The sequence below is a fragment of the Podarcis melisellensis genome, assembly GCF_964234715.1.
Source record: "Podarcis melisellensis genome assembly, chromosome: 7".
Lineage (NCBI taxonomy): Eukaryota > Metazoa > Chordata > Lepidosauria > Squamata > Lacertidae > Podarcis > Podarcis melisellensis.
Window position 1 is genome coordinate 2,643,060 of NC_138539.1, and position 17,187 is coordinate 2,660,246.

At 48.7% G+C, this 17,187-nt stretch overlaps 1 protein-coding gene across 1 annotated transcript; it reads right to left on the reverse strand.

Annotated features, from left to right (window-relative positions):
• Positions 1-950: 950 nt before the first annotated feature.
• Positions 951-4,996, reverse strand: MAFA (MAF bZIP transcription factor A). Its single transcript, XM_081918978.1, has one exon. The coding sequence runs from the start codon at positions 4,269-4,271 to the stop codon at positions 3,297-3,299; it is 975 nt and encodes a 324-aa protein (XP_081775104.1). The 5' UTR covers positions 4,272-4,996; the 3' UTR covers positions 951-3,296.
• Between the last annotated feature and the right edge of the window lie 12,191 nt (positions 4,997-17,187).

The following is a 17,187-nucleotide window of genomic DNA, read 5'->3' on the forward strand; positions in this document are numbered from 1 at the left end:
AAGAGCCCTCCAACTGAAGCAAAATTTTCTTTTAACTGATTAACTGGGAACACAAATGAAACAATATACCCAATTTCTACTGCAATGAAACTCTTTCATTTAGAATCTTAAAAGGGGGAGGGGTGGCAGATGAGAATAATTGTTTTAAATCCAGCATGAAAAAGTCATTTCCCCAATCGGAGGGAGGAAATAACAATCTGTGGTACATTCCACAAATATACCCATTCTTATATCGTAAACCTAAAATAAGCCAAGAATTTAACACATTTTTTTAAAAGCCACATTTTGAATATACCTTCTATTATTTAAGGCTGCATGCAAATACATTTGCCAATAAGGAATTCAGAAGACAAGGTTCTTTCCTTTCTCAAAAAGCTGCTACCCAAATTGCAATAAATTTAAAAAATCAAAGATATGGGGGGAGCGGAATAATCTAGTTGTTTTAAATGGTAAGTGGTGTAATTGCAGCATAGCTCCAAGAAATCAGAATATCAAAATAAATAATGCAGGCTTTCCATTGTTGCATCTGGTCTGCCACTGTGAGAACAGAATGCTGGACTATATGGGCATTGGCCTCATTCAGCAATCTTTTCCAGCCTTCTTATTAATAGAGATTAATTTAATTTGACAGTGTGCTAACAGAACAGTTCTGGGCGGGAGGTCTTTGAATTTAGGTAAATTGAATATAATTTTTCAAATTCCTGAAGATCACAGGCTAAACGCGCACAGTCCCCACACATTCCCACTCTCTCTTGCTCACTCCGTCTCCGAACACACTTCTGATTTTCTTGCAAAGAAAATGCGAGGAAGAAAACAGGAGAGGCAATGGCCATTTCTTTTCCTACATCCAATAATCCCAAGACACAGCTCCCAGAATGTGCAAAATGCGTTCAAATAATAATTTTTTGGGGGGGGGGGACAAGACTAGAAAAGGCAGCAAGACGAAGAAATATGTCTAAAGAGATTTATTTTTGTTTCGTAGCAAATGAAAGCTAGAAGGAGGCTTTTTGCACTGATGCCTGAAACACAAAGAAGAAACAATTCATGACAAAAAAACAAAAATATATCTATATATATAAATATTCAGTTGGTTTGAGGTTGCAACAGCCTGCATGGCTCAAGAGCAGGATGTGGGGACAAAATTAAGAACCGTATCGAAGCTCTAGAGATGAAATTGGTTGTATCTGGATGCAACAGTGTTTTAAAAACCCACAGAAATTGAAATTTCATTTAAAATGCCTTGCACCTAAAAATGCACCAGGTTCCAAAATTTCACAAATTGTGCCGGGTTTTGAGAAATACCCATATGCTTTAAAGATACTTATTCCTAAGAGTCCTCTTTTTAAACAAACAACTTTTATCTTAAAAAAAATAGCCCAGCTGTGAATCAGTTAAGCCTTCACCCAAAAGCACAATTGCATTTTTATTTTTTTGTTTGTATTATTATTATCATCATTATTAGCAATAAATAAAGTGTGCATTTTATAAATCAAGGTTCAAACCGTTATTTCGTTTCCTTGGAATTTAATAAATAATTCTGGTGCATAGTATTAGTAATATTATTATTATATAGCAGCCAACAGATTGCAGTTCATATATTAACTCTATTGCCTTTCAAATTGTCTTTAAGAGTGTTTACTTTTCTTTCCCCCAATATTGTTTTAAACAGCATAGATAATTTTAAATCTCTATAAAACAAACAGCATTATTTAATCCAATTGATTACTGTATATAGTGCATTCGGCTTTGTCAACATCGTTAAATTAATTCTTATATTATTTGCATGCTATTACATACAAACTTTCATTAAGACTCGTGTTTGTTTTTTTAAAAGTTTTCTTTCTTTCTTTTTTTCCTTTTAAAGTCACCAAGCAAAGTAATGGGTCCAGAAGATAAGACTGGGCAGTGGGAGAGCAGGAGGACGAAGAAAAAGGAACTAAAGACCTACTAATATGTACAAGTGGACACCTTAAATAAGTTAAGTCTGGCTCAGTTCCCCGTTGGTTTGGTTTTTTTTTTTTAAATAAAAAACGCACACAGACAAAAATAATAATTAAGAAAAAAAGGAGGGGAATTAAAAAGGCAAGTAAACTCAACCCAGATTGCGGAGGCCGACTCCTCGCAAGGGGAAAAAAGGTCCAGCGTTATTTGAGCATCATTGTTCCATCAGGAGAGGAGGGAGGCAGAAAATATCACTTTGCAAAATCTTTTTTTTTTTTTTTAAGACTATCAGATTCTGTTTGTTTAAGATGCACCGAAAAGGAGGGGGGAGAGGGGGGAAATTCTGGACGTAAGAGGAGAAAATACAAAGTTTGGGGAGGGGCGGGGAGAACAACTGATTCATGCTTTCCCCTCATCTGTTCTCGTAAGGGACGGGGCGGGTTTGGGAGAGAGATTTTACTGAAATCCCATACATGTCCGGCATGCAGGAATGCGGAGAGAAGGGGGTCTCGAGGAGGCGGAGGAGAGCCGGTCGGGCGCCGCGGCAGGATGAGGCCCCCCTCGGGCTCTCCAAGGAAGGAAGGAAGGAAATTGGGGACCCTTCTCCAACGGCGCTGTCCTTGGTCGCCAGAATCCTATTGCTGCTTCTTCACGTCGAGGGCTATTTGGAGGGGGGGGGGCTTGGCTGCTCCGGCGCTTTCGTTTGGTTTACGTTGAGGTGGGGGAGACAGAAAAGTTGTCCTTCTTCCTCCTTGCCAAAAAAAAGGTGCCTGTCCCCCGGAGCGCGTGCGTCCGTCCGTCCGTCCCCGCGACGAAATGTACAAGTCCGCGCGCCTCCTTTGCCAGCCGACGGGGCGAACACGCCTGGGACTAACAGCGGAGGGAAGATGAGGCATCAAGAGGTGCGGGAGGGCAGGAAAAGTGGGGAGAGGGGGCTAGAGGAGGAAGGAGAGCCAGTCAGTACGAAGTCGGGGGGCGCGAGGAAAGAGAAGAATTCAAGTCGGCTTTCGTACATAGAAAAAGGTATGAACGCAGTCAGTGCAAGGAAGGTGGAGCGGGCGGGCTTGGTGGGGAGAGGGTCTTTCTCCCCACCCCACCTCCACTTCAGGTCTGGTTTCCCCTCTGTCCCGAGGTGGGGGGGTGGCGACCTGGGTCCCCCAAGAAAGAAACCGCGAGGCGGTGCGCCCCTTCGGGTATTTACAACTTCTCTCCGGAGGCGAGCGAGGAGGGCGCGGGAGAGGCGGCCAATCCACAGGGGTTCACACGCCCCCCACCCCACCGCTTTCTTCCTTGTCCTCGAGGGGTGGTGGGGCAGGGTCTCCCCCAGTCCCGTCCGCGCCGTCGCGCCCGCGGCTTCACATGAAGAAGTCGGCGGAGGGCGGCTTGCCCGGCGCGGGTCCCCCCTGGGCGGGCGACGGGTCCCTGGCGGCGGCGGCGGCGAAGGTGCGCCCGGCCAGCTTCTCGTACTTCTCCTTGTAGAGGTCCCGCTCCTTGGCGAGGCGGGAGACCTCCTGCTTGAGCTGCTCCACCTGGCCCTGCAACTGGCACTTCTCGTTCTCCAAGATGTGCCGCTGCTGGACGCGCTTGTAGCGGCACGACTGCGCGTAGCCGCGGTTCTTGAGGGTCCGCCGCTTCTGCTTGAGGCGGATCACCTCCTCCTTGCTGAAGCCGCGCAGCTGCCGGTTCAGCTCGCGCACCGACATGGACACCAGCTGGTCGTCGGAGAAGCGGTCTTCCAGGCGCAGGTGGTGGTGATGAGGGTGGTGTCCGGCCCCCGGGTGGTGGTGGTGGTGCCCCGGGTGGTGGTGGTGGTGAGGGTGGTGGTGGCCCGACGGGGCCAACTCCTCGCCGGGGAACGGCTGGCCCCCCCGGAAGCCCTCGTAGCCGCCCTGGTGGTGGTGGTGATGGTGGTGATGTCCGATGAGCGCCTCGACGGCGTCCTCGGGCGTCAGGTTCAGCGCCTCGGGGTTCAGGTGGTGCTGGTAGTTCGACATCCAGTAGAGATCTTCCAGCTGGGCCTTGCCCGACGCCCCTCCGGGGTTGCCTCCGCCGCCCCCGCCGCCGCCGCCTCCCGGGTGGGCGAGGCCCGTCGGCGGCTGCCCTCCGGGGCTGGGCGCGCAGAAGCTGGGCGACGACGGCACGGAGGAGCAGGGCGTGCTGATGGGCGTCGAGGAGAGCGAGCCCGGCGGCGGCAGGCGGTGGCAGAAGCGCTCCGCCTCGGCCGGCTCCTTCTTCACCTCGAACTTCATCAGGTCGAAGTCGTTGACGTACTCGATGGCCAGCGGGCTGGTGGGCAAGTCCGCCGCGCTCATGGCCAGCTCCGACGCCATCTCACCGCATAGAGGGCCGCCCAGGCCGCCGCCTGCCCCGGCCCCCGAGCTCCGCGCGGAGAGCTCCGCGCACCGAGGCCGCCTCGACGACGCCCGCCGCCCGGTCTCCGCTCAGGCCCCCTTCCGACGGCAGCCGGAGAGGAGAAGCAGGAAAAGTTGCTGCGTCCGATCTCAGTGGAGGAGAGTTTGCGAGGAAGGAGGGAGAGAGGGAAAGATTGGAGCGGGGTAGGCGGAGAGAGAAAGAGAAAATGGAAGAAGCAGCGGCTTTTGCTGGCGAGGGCGAAGGAGGCGTCGTCGGGGAAAGTTGCCCTCACTCCAAAAAGTCCATGGGGCCAGGAGGGGGGCGCGCCGCGGGGAGGAGGCGGTGCAGGGAGGGCGGTGGTCGTCCTGCGGGCTCCGGGCAGCCCCCCTCCAGCCTGGCCTCGGCGCTCAGCTGCAACGCCGGGCGCGCTTCCCTGCCTCGGCTCGGCTCCTTCTCCGCCGACGCTCCGGGGTCCCAGCAGCAAAGCAGCGGCAGGAGGAGGAGCAGCAGCAGCAGAGAGGCGGCTTTGTCAAGGCGCCCCCTCCCGGCACTTTTGCTTGCCCCCCCCCAGCAAGTGGGGGGCGTCCCGGAATTGCACGAGGCGCGCGTCCCCTCCTCCTGCCCGCTTTGCAGGGCGCGCGAGGGTCCCGAGCGCTGCCGCCGCCGCCGCTGCTCCTCCTGCTGCCGCCCCCTCGGCCGCCTCCCCCCCGTTGGCGAGTAACTGAAGTGCTGAATGGAGCATTCTTCCTTTTATAGGGAGCGGCGCCAGGCCCCGCCCGCCGAGGCGGGGGCAGCCACCTCCCCGCCTATAACGAGCCGGGGCTGGCGGGGCAATTTGCCTATCCCTATAGCAACCCCCGGGCCCAGCTGTCAGTCTCTGGCGGGAACAGCTGGAAGCCAAGGTGGAGAAGGGGGGAGGGAGAGGGGAGGGGGAGAGAGGGGGAAGCTCCCTCTTGTGGCCGCGCAGAGGAAAAGCAGCCCCGGGGTCCGTCTTGGGGGGACCAGCGCCCCGGGGAAGGTGGGGGGGGGAGGGAGGCGCGCCTCGGATGGCTCAGGGAGTCCGGGGACAGTTGCCAACTTCTGGCTCTGAAAGCGCAAGGGCGCCCGGGGGGAGGAGAACGGAAGCGCCTTTGCGCAGTGGAGATGGAGAAAGCGCGCATGCAAGCAACTCCGTCCGTCGGCGCTTTGTTATTGGCTTGCCCGGCTACCCCGGTAAATACGGCGCTGTGCACCCGGGCGAGCGAGTCCCTGCCCCGAGGAGCCTGCTGCACTCGTCTGCATTCGGCACGAGAGAGGATGGATGCATGGGAGCCGCGCCAGCAAATGCCATTAGGCACAAACTCATCCAAAGAGCTCGCGTCGCCCGGTCTCTTTGCCTCCTGCGAAGGAGCGCGGCAGGAAGGCGCTTCCCACAGGCCGGGTCTCTGAGCCCCGCGGTTTCGGCTCTCCAATGTCTCGCGTGGGGAAACATCCCCAGCTAGCGCCCAGGCCTTTTTAATTTGGAGCATTGAATCCATTGGAGAGGGTGGATTCAAACCAATCTTAGGGAGGGGATCTTTCTGAATTGGAGTATTTTAATTTTTATTATTTTTATCCCACCTTTCCCCCCCAAAACGGGACTCGGTGTGGCTTACAAAAAGTTAAACAGGACAGATAAAATACAAAAAGCTCAAAACATCTTGCAAAAAAGCTCGGGCGTGGACTTTCCTTCACTGAAGGTGAACAGAAAGTGGGTGGCCATCTGTCAGGAATTCTTTCACTGTGATTTCTGCATTGCAAGGGGTTGGACAAGATGGCCCTGGAGGGCCCTTCCAACTCCACAATTATATTCTTTTGCCTTGGAAGGTAGTGGACTCTCTGAAGGTTTTTAAACGCAGTTTGGATGGCTGTATGTCAGGAGTTCCTTAGCTGTGATTCCTCTGCATTGCAAGGGGTTGGACTAGAGGACCTTTGGGGAACCCTTCCAACTCTGGAATCCTATGAGTCTGTGTTGCAGCGGTGGGCGAGGGGTATGATTAGAACTGGAACCTTCCCCCTGCAAAGCAAGCCCTCTTGGCCACAGGTCTGTCCCTCTCTCTGGAAGGAGCAGAACGGCCTTGTTGGAGGAAATGAAGGCACAGCTGTTTGGGTCAGCCAAGCCTGGTCCTCTAAAGGGGCAAAGGAGGAGCCCTGGGGTTTAAATACCTCTGCCTATTTATTTTATTTTTTAAGAGATATTTATTAAGGTTTTACAAAAACAGGAATACAAAAATACATGAAAAAAGAAAAGAGAAATAAAAAAACCATACAAAAGACAAAAAGAAAATAAGAAAAAAATTAAAAACAAATCCGTTTTTCATAACTTTAAATTCATTTGCTTGTTTCTTTGACGACCTCACACCTCCCATTCTTGAATTCCCATTTACAAAATCAAATCACCAAATCCTTGCCCTCTTTCATTTATCTTAACTCTATATCTTAACATATTATTACTCTATATTTCCATCCATTATCAGTTCATTTTTGCATATTCTTAGTAGCTTTGTTGCTAATACCCCTTATTTTTAATCCAACATCATTTTAACATTCATTAATTTTACAGTGTCTCTGCAAATAGTCTTTAAATTTCTTCCAATCTTCTTCCACCAACTCTTCTCCCAGGTCTCTGCCTATTTAAATACCTCGCCCTTGGACTTTAAGGAGGCATAATACAAGCAGTCTTTAAAGTAAGTAGAGTGGTACCTCGGGTTAAGTACTTAATTCGTTCTGGAGGTCTGTACTTAACCTGAAACTGTTCTTAATCTGAAGCACCACTTTAGCTAATGGGGCCTCCCGCTTCCACCGGAGGACAATTTCTGTTCTCATCCTGAAGCAAAGTTCTTAACCCAAGGTTACTATTTCTGGGTTAGCGGAGTCTGTAACCTGAAGCGTATGTAACCCAAGGTACCACTGTATGTTTGAAACTGTTGTAAAGGTAAAGGGACCCCTGACCATTAGGTCCAGTCATGGCCGACTCTGGGGTTGCGGTGCCCATCTCGCTTTATTGGCCGAGGGAGCCGGCGTACAGCTTCTGGGTCATGTGGCCAGCATGACTAAGCTGCTTCTGGCAAACCAGAGCAGCACACGGAAACGCCGTTTACCTTCCCCACTGGAGCGGTACCTATTTATCTACTTGCACTTTGACGTGCTTTCGAACTGCTAGGTTGGCAGGAGCTGGGACCGAACAATGGGAGCTCACCCCGTCGTGGGGATTCGAACCGCCAACCTTCTTATCGGCAAGTCCTATGCTCTGTGGTTTAACCCACAGCGCCACCCGCGTCCCTGAAACTGTTGTAGACATACTGAAAATCGTTTCGCATTTTTGGAATTTAATGTTGGGCTGTTTATGACATTTGGGACTCCTTTGGGAGGAAACATGACATCCCTTCGGACTCCTTCGGGAGGAAAGCTGGGATAAGGGTCAAATCAAGCAGCAGCAGCAGCATCCGAAAACCAGGTAAGAAATAAAACCCCAGGACTGTTTTATTAAACCTGGCACCACGGCTAGCAAGCGAGAAATGCCTGGGATGTTAACTAAACCTAGGGGTGAGTCAGACGGACTTAGCCTCATGGCTAAATGATGGACAGTGAGGGGCTGAAGTGAGCCTTCCCAGGGAGGGGATTTCAAATGGGGAGTCCACCTTGGGGAAGGTCTTCTGGTCCCCAGCACCTGTTGGGAGAGTATCCAGTGAGTCTCTGTGCTGAGCTCAGATGCCTCAGCAAAGCCAAGCCACACTTTGCAAGAGTTTTAGGGCTCTCGGTTGCACAAATTGGTACCTTGATGCTCTTTCATTCCACTGCAATGTTGTGCTCGTATCATGTTTCCCCCCCCCAGCCAGCTGTTCAGCTACTGCATGTTTCCCCCCCACCCCAGGGCAAAGTAAATATTCCAAATATCATAACTAGGACTGGGTACACATTGCCAGCTTAAAACACAGCTAGAGCATGCCTTTTCTCTGGTTGGGTGGAAGCACATCCAAACACAGTACCTACGGGACCGCCTATCCTGGTATGCCCCGCAGTGGACCTTAAGGTCTACAAATAATAAGATTTTGGAGGTCCCAGGTTGCAAGGTGGTTAGATTGGTCTCAACTAGGGCCAGGGCCTTTTCAGCACTGGCCCCAACTTGGTGGAACGCTCTGTCCCAAGAGACTAGGGCCCTGTGGGACTTGACATCTTTCCGAGGGCCTGCAAGACAGAGCTGTTCCGCCTGGCCTTTGGTTTGGACTCAGTCTGACACTTATGTTTTCCCTCCCCTTATGGTTTTGATCTATGGGCTACTTTTAAAATGAGGCTGCATTTTAAATTGCATTTTAACCTGTATTTTAAATTGGGTTCCCCCCCCCCATCATGTTTTTTACTGTGATTTTATTGGTGTTCGCCGCCCTGAGCCCGGCTCTGGTCGGGGAGGGCGGGGTATGAATAAAATTTTTTATTATTATTATTATTATTATTATTATTATTATTATTATTTCATAAGTAGCGACAGGACATAGAGTTAAACTGTGGAACTCACTGCCACAGGAGGCAAGGATGGCCACCAACATGGATAGCTTTAAAAGAAAATGAGACAGATTCATGGAGGAGGTGATGGCTGTTGATGCCTACTGGCCAGGATGGGAAGAGGGCTCTCATGCTTGGATCCTGTCTGCGGGTTCCCCACAGACATTAGCTCCTATGAGAACAGGATACTGGACTAGATGGGCCACTGGCCTGATCCAGCAGGCCCTTCTTATGTTCATTTGACCGATTCAAGGTACCGTATTTTTCGCTCTATAAGACGCACCAGACCACAAGACGCACCTAGTTTTTGGAGGAGGAAAACAAGAAAGAAAATATTCTGAATCTCAGAAGCCAGAACAGCAAGAGGGATCGCTGTTCAGTGAAAGCAGCAATCCCTCTTGCTGTTCTGGCTTCTGGGATAGCTGCGCAGCCTGCATTCGCTCCATAACACGCACACACATTTCCCCTTACTTTTTAGGAGGGAAAAAGTGAGTCTTATAGAGCAAAATATACGGTAAATGTGGATTGTGGCTCACATCATGTTAGCACTGTTTCCCAAGCCAACAGTGTGCACGCCCAGCCTAGCACCTGGAAACAAGGCAACCTTTTTGGGAGACCTGATGACCATGAAGTAACAAGGCTTAGTTCAACCTGGCCCCTGAGAAATTTATATTTTGCACATTCTCCTCTGCTGATTCCCATCTGCACCCAAACATCTCGTCTGCTCACCCGTTGCCGACACCTTCAGACTTTCTCCCGCCTCCCATCACCCTGATTAATGGAATTGCATTCCTGCTACACTAAAGTCAGCCTCACAAGACACAGATGCTTCGTAAATATAAAATAAAACGGACTTCTCCGCAACCCTGGGCTTCTAGGTTATCACACAGTACTCTCTTTTTTTTTCTTTATTAAATTTTATTAGTATTTTCCACACAACAACACACAAAATATCAAAACATAACAATACACAAAAACCAACATACAAAAAAACAAATCCATATCTTACAAGTTAATAATATAAACACTAAAAAGAAAAACAAACATTGACTTCCACCAATCCCACAACACCTCCTTTACCTCTCACTGTGTCTTCCTGTTTTCCTTATCCTCTCTATCCTAGCATCCAGATATACCGTATTTTACGCTCTATAAGATGCACCAGACCACAAGACGCACCTAGTTTTTGGAGGAGGAAAACAAGAAAAAAAATATTCTGAATCTCAGAAGCCAGAACAGCAAGAGGGATCACTGCGCAGTGAAAGCAGCAATCCCTCTTGCTGTTCTGGCTTCTGGGATAGCTGCGCAGCCTGCATTTGCTCCATAAGACGCACACACATTTCCTCTTACTTTTTAGGAGGGAGAAAGTGAGTCTTATAGAGCAAAAAATACGGTAAATCCATCTTTCTTATCCCTTCACTTCACAAGGTAATTCCAGACTCGGCCAGATTTCTGTCCTCGAACCTTGACTTTTAAAGGTATTCATTTACACAGTACTCTCAATTTTCTCCCTCTCTCCAGCAAAATGGGTATAACACCACTTGGTTCATCTGCAAGGCTGGTGTAACTTTCTCTGGACACAGCCATGCCCCCTGAAAAATGGGTATAATAATGACAATGTTTATCTGCATTGAAACTGGCTTTTAAATCTCACATTCAGGGGGAAAGGACCTTTGTATGCCACAAATCTTGAGTGAGACAGATCACAGATCTGTCTTGGCTGGACCCCTGCATTTCAGACGCAGCGACACTAAAATCCTGGGAATTCAAGTCATTTTCTGTAGGGCAGCCATCGCCGTCTCCCCGCAGGAGATGGCCTAAATAAAAGGTTTGGAATGAACATTTCTTCTGCAGATGATGGGTGTGTCACTCTCACCTACTTTCTCTTTGTGTTGCTGTTATTGGCTAGAACTGCTTTCTTAAATGCCAGTCATGGCTGTGGCTTTATTCATTGGCTAGACACACAGGAAGGCGGCAGCTTTCTCGCAAAATAAATGAGGGGAACAGGGCTTGCAGATTTTGCCTCACATCGCAGGTTCCACAAGGGCTAGAAACTTGTTTTTAAATTTTAAAAAGAAAGCTGGGGAAACCCAGCCCGATGGGCAAGGTATAAATAACTAAACATATATTATTATTATAATTAAAAATATATTATTATAATTAAAATATATTATTATTAGTTATTATTATATTATTATTAAAATGTATTATTATTATTATTATTATTGTTATTGTTATTATTATTAAGGGGTAGGGTTATGGCTTATCTGAGAGGAGAAACTGCCCCCTTGAGCCCAGCATTCAAGGCCCACCCAGACTCCTGCTTGAGATTGATTCTGGCACAGGAACTTCGCTTCAGACCCCTCTCACTGAGCAGGAGGGCTGCAAACTTTGATCAGCTAATTGATTAAGTCATTTTAACACATTTTTAAACATTTGTTAATTGATCGGGAGGTGCCTTTTGAGTCAATTAGACCACACCATTTTTGTTCCTAAAGAAAAGTTAATTTGCTTTATAGAGGCTCTTGGGAGAAACTCCCAATGGGAAAAGGACCCTATAAAAAGGGGGTGTTTCCCCTTTGTCTTTCTCACAGGGGTGGGGTGTCTAAGCAAATACCTGAAGAGGGCTCTATTCTGACCCTCTACCCACCAGACCTGAGCTATAGGAGGCTGGATGTGGCTAAACATACAGTTCTGGCTGCCTCACCTCAAAAAGTAGCTGGAAAAGGTTCAGAAAAGAGTGGCCAAAATGTCCAAAGGGCCATACCCACACAGGTCAGGCAGGAGCTGAAAGAGGGTTGGGAGACAGTGTTGTGTAATGGTTAGAGCAGTGTTTCCCAACCTCTGGTCTCTAGCTGTTTTTGGACTACAATTCCCATCATCCCTGACCACTGGTCTTGCTAGCTAGGGATGATGGGAGTTGTAGTCTAAAAACAGCTGGAGACCAAAGGTTGGAAAACACTGGGTTAGAGTGTCAGACTAGGACCTGGGAGACCTGGGCTGAAGTCCTCAGCCATGAAGCTCTTACTGGGAGACCTTGGGCCAGTTGCTGTCTCTCAGCCTGGCCTACCTCACAGGGTTGTTGTTAGGAGAAAATGGAACGCGAGAACTATACACACTTTCCTTCCTAGAGGAAAGGTGGGATATAATTGTAAGAAATTATTAATAATTTTTTTGTTGTTGTTTAGTCGTGACTGACTCTTCATGACCCCATGGACCAGAGCACGCCAGGCACTCCTGTCTTCCACTGCCTCCCGCAGTTTGGTCAAACTCATGCTGGTCGCTTTGAGAACACTGTCCCACCATCTCGTCCTCTGTCGTCCCCTTTTCCTTGTGCCCTCCATCTTTCCCAACATCAGGGTCTTTTCCAGGGAGTCTTCTCTTCTCATGAGGTGGCCAAAGTCTTGGAGCCTCAGCTTCAGGATCTGTCCTTCCAGTGAGCACTCAGGGCTGATTTCCTTCAGAATGGAGAAGTTTGATCTTCTTGCAGTCCATGGGACTCTCAAGAGTCTCCTCCAGCACCAGAATTCAAAAGCATCCATTCTTTGGCGATCAGCCTTCTTTATGGCCCAGCTCTCACTACTGGGAAAACCATGGCTTTAACTATACGGACCTTTAACTATACGTGTTGGTGCTGATTTTTAAAGCCCTTAATAGCCTTGGTTCAGTAGACCTGAAGGAACGTCTCCACCCCCATTGTTCTACCCGTACACTGAGGTCCAGCTCTGAGGGCCTTCTGATGGTTCCCTCACTGCGAGAAGCAAAGTTACAGGGAACCAGGCAGAGGGCCTTCTCGGTGGTGATGCCCGCCCTGTGGAACACCCTCCCACCAGATGTCAAGGAGAAAAACAACTACCAGACTTTTAGAAGACGTCTGAAGGCAGCCCTGTTTAGAGAAGTTTTTAATATTAAGTGCTGTATTGTTTTTAACACTTGATTGGGAGCTGACCAGAGTGGTTGGGGAAACTCAGCCAGATGGGCGGGGTAATAATAATAATAATAATAATACCTACATTGGCTCCTAGTATGTTTCCGGCCACACTTCAAAGTGTTGGTATTGACCTTGAAAGCCCTAAATGGCCTCAGTCCAGTATACCTGAAGGAGCGTCTCCACCCCCATCGTTCAGACTGGACACTGAGTTCCAGCACCGAGGGCCTTCTGGCGGTTCCCTCACTGCAAAAAGTGAGGTTACAGGGAACCAGGCAGAGGGCCTTCTTGGTGGTGGCACCTGCCATGTGGAATGCTCTCCCTTCAAATGTCAAGGAAATAAACAACTATCTGACTTTTAGAAGACATCTGAAGGCAGCCCTGTTCTTTCTTTCTTTCTTTCTTTCTTTCTTTCTTTCTTTCTTTCTTTCTTTCTTTCTTTCTTTCTTTCTTTCTTTCTTTCTTTCTTTCTTTCTTCCTTCCTTCCTTCCTTCCTTCCTTCCTTCCTTCCTTCCTTCCTTCCTTCCTTCCTTCCTTCCTTCCTTCCTTCCTTCCTTCCTTTTCTTCCTTTTCTTCCTTTCTTTCTTTCCCGCCCATCTGACTGGGTTTCCCCAGCCACTCTGGGCAGCTTCCAACAAAATATAAAAATACAGTAGTCCATCAAACATTAAAAGTTTCTCTAAACAGGGCTGCCTTCAGATGTTTAGGGAAGTTTTTTATGTTTGTTGTTGTTGCCCCACCTATCTGGCTGGGCTGCCCCAGCCATTCTGGGCAGCCAGACAGGAATTAAGTAGAATAAATGTCTCACCACAGTGGGGCAGCCCACAAGCAATGACTGCTTCCAACGACTTTGAGGTTGTTGTTGTTTTATCACAGTCAGACTGTATATGGCTTTTAAATAAATGAATTGCTTAATAAATGTCTACAGCGTTCTGAAGTAGGAAGTGGATGCAAGTTAAGTTGGTTTAAGACAGCCACAGGAAAACACACCAAAAAGCCATATTTGTCCTGAAGCTACAGGATCGAGATGGATTGTGGCTGATGTTGTGTGAAGGCGGCATCAAAAACTAGCAGTGGGAGAGCAGGAATGTGAGGATAGCAGGAATATGAACATAAAGCCTCTGGCTTGACAGATTCCACATTCAGAGCTAGAAGATAGCACTTATGAAACTTATATTCCACCTTCCCCAAGGAGCCCAGCGCTGTTAACACAAGGCAATTAAACAAAAATAAAGACAGTATTTTAAACACCTAAAAATATCTAAAGGATCAGACACACCCTCATGGTTAATAATGCCATGGTTGTCTGGTGGGGTATTTTTCTGCCACCTGTGGCCTGAACGTTTTCAGATAGACCTCCTGAATGTTAATAAAGGGAGACAGATTCACCTTGGCAGGCAGGGAATTCCACAACTGGAGCCTGTCACACCTGAGCTGGGACTCCTCTGATAACATCGATTGACAGAGCAGAAGAATTTGCACTAATTTGCACAAGACACCGTTAACCTGCGGGATTCAGTGCTGCAGGACATTTTCTGGGCCACCATGTTGCATCACCCTGTTGCCTTTTGATGCAGGGGGGCATAATAGATTTTTTTTTAAAGTAAATAGATTACAGAACATTCTCAAGTTCAACAACAAGTTCAGGATCAAAAGGCACAATACAGAGGGCGCTTCTTTCGCCATTTTTGGTGCCCAAGACAAGCCGATAATTCAGTTTAAATATGGCTTGCTTCTTTTAGGGTCGCAGTGCGCCCACATGCTGATATCTGAGCACACATCTCTCTCTTTATCCTTCACTGTTGAAAAGCACAGTGGTGATTGTGATGCATCTTAATGTGTTGCAACTCCACAAATCTCCGATGTCATGTTTTTGAGCTATTCACAAATATAAAAACGCGAGCATTAAAACACAAGCATCCAAGAAGAGGAAAGTCTCGCAATGGGACGGCAAGGATAGAGGCAACCTCCAAGTTCAGGAACAGTCTACCTCCGATTCCCAGGCGCCATCCGCTCTGCCTGTTTGCTTCTGGGGGGAACATCTGTCCAGGCTCAGACATTCAGGTCTCATGTTCTTACCTTTCGATTGCCTCCATCCCCAAACCCCTGGATCCGAAAGCATCTAGCGAGTTGCAGCAGAGCCACCTTGGGGGAGAAGGCATCCCTGCTGCGGGAAGAGAGTGGCCTGCCTGCCTTTTCCTCTTTCACACTCTTCTCTCAACCCCCCCCACCCCCATCGAACAGGAGATCTGCAAAATCAAAGCACTCCCAGCTTGGATGAGCTCGGCACAGCACTTGCTGGCTCAGCAAAGGAAGAAACTCTAAGTTGGCTTCATTTAGCAGCTACAAATGGAAGACTGCAGCCAGCAGCGCTGGGGAGAAAAGCCCAAGAGGGTGTTGGGAGACGGAGGAGGGGTATTGGCTTGGCTTTGCAATGATTTCACACACACACACACACACACACACACACACACACACAAACACACATACACAGACTCCAAATAATAGCATTTGTGGCGGCACGGAAGCCCAAGGTAGTGCATAAGCTGTGTCTGTTTGGGTGTTAGTCCAGATCCTATACACTGAAGGCAACTGGCTCATTTTGCATAATTTATGCTTGGTTCAAGTAGATCTGGGGAAGACACAGATCTGCAGAGAGAGCCAAGACTCACAACTCCCTGACCGCTATAAAACTTGCTGAGACACACACACGCACAGACGCGCGCACATTCATTTCTGGCTTTCAAAAGTTCAGCTGCACTTCCTTGCCTTGTCTCCAAAGCCAGGTGGGGCTATGAACCAGCTTATTGTTTGACATGGAAGCTGAGGTTTAGGGGATCCGCTGGATTTGGCAACGGTGTGTCGCAAACTAGCTGGTCTGGCTAACAGACTGAGGATGAATCAGGGAGTCGGCCGCTCAAAGTGGTCAGGGCAACCCAGTCAGATGGGCAGCATCTTGTTGTTGTTGAGTCGTTTAGCCGTGTCCGACTCTTTGTGACCCCATGGACCAGAGCACGCCAGGCACTCCTGTCTTCCACTGCCTCCCGCAGTTTGGTCAAACTCAGGCTGGTAGCTTCGAGAACACTGTCCCACCATCTCATCCTCTGTCATCCCCTTCTCCTTGCGCCCTCCATCTTTCCTAACATCAGGGTCTTTTCCAGGGAGTCTTCTCTTCTCATGAGGCAGCCAAAGTCTTGGAGCCTCAGCTTCATGATCTGTCCTAGTGAGCACTCAGGGCTGATTTCCTTCAGAATGGAGAGGTTGGATCTTCTTGCAGTCCATGGGACTCTCAAGAGTCTCCTCCAGCACCAGAATTCCAAAGCATGTTTTTGTCCATGGGGTTTTCTTGGCAGGGATACTGGAGTGGCTTGCCGGTTCCTGCTCCAGGTGGATCACGTTTGGTCAAAACTCTCCACTATGACCTGTCCATCTTGGGTGGCCCTGCACGGCATAGTTCATAGCTTCTCTGAGTTATGCAAGCCCCTTTGCCACGGCAAGGCAGTGATCCATGAAGGGGCAGATGGGCAGCATATAAAGAACAAATGAAAATATTATTGCAATCGTAGAATTGTACAGTTGGCAGGGACCCTGAGAGGCATCTAGTCCAACCCCTTGCAACGCAGCTCTTATAGGGTCAGAAAGCTCTTCCTGATGTTGAGTCGGAATCTCCTTTCTCGTAACTTGAAGCCAAGGGTTCGGGTCCTACCCTTCGGAGCAGGAGAAACCCAGCTTGCTCCCTCTTCCATTTTGGCAGCCCTTGAGATATTTGAAGATGGCTATCATATTGCTTCTCAGCCTTCTGGGTTGCACAGCGGTGGCCCAGCTATGGAGCATGCCTCTTCTCCAGAATCGAAGGGCCGAGAAGCTTCCTCAGTCAATGAATCTCTGTTATTAGTCATGAATCAATACTCTGGCACTTTCTTGGCCGGGAGCGCAGGAGGGCCAAAGTGTAGCGAAAATGTCAGAGCCCTCAGGTTTCCACCAAGGAGAGGTAAGGCCTGAGGTGATAGGCTTGTTTTCCCCCCAGGCCCAATCCTTCCGTTCCTCGCTCCCCCTATCTTTTGGGGGTTGAGGGCCCTCTGTGGGGCCAAACACAAAATGTGTGTGTGTTTGTGTCTCTGTGTGTGTGTCTCCCTCCATGGGCTTCTCCTTTCTGTTGCTATTTTGATAAAAGCACGTCAGGGGCAGCCTCAGACCGCTTTGAGGAAATCTCTCCCTCCATTGTCACTGCGTGAGGGAGGGAGAGATTTCCTCAAAGCGGTCTGAGGCCTTTGAAATAAAACTATATGGAAATGATGTATATATGGTACAAAACACCAGTACAGATTGCAAGAATGTATAAAACTGGGTCAAATTGTTGTTGGAAATGCAAGGAAAAAGAAGGGAATTTTAACATAAGTGGTGGGATTGCAGAGAAATTTTTAAAAATTGGGAAATGATATATA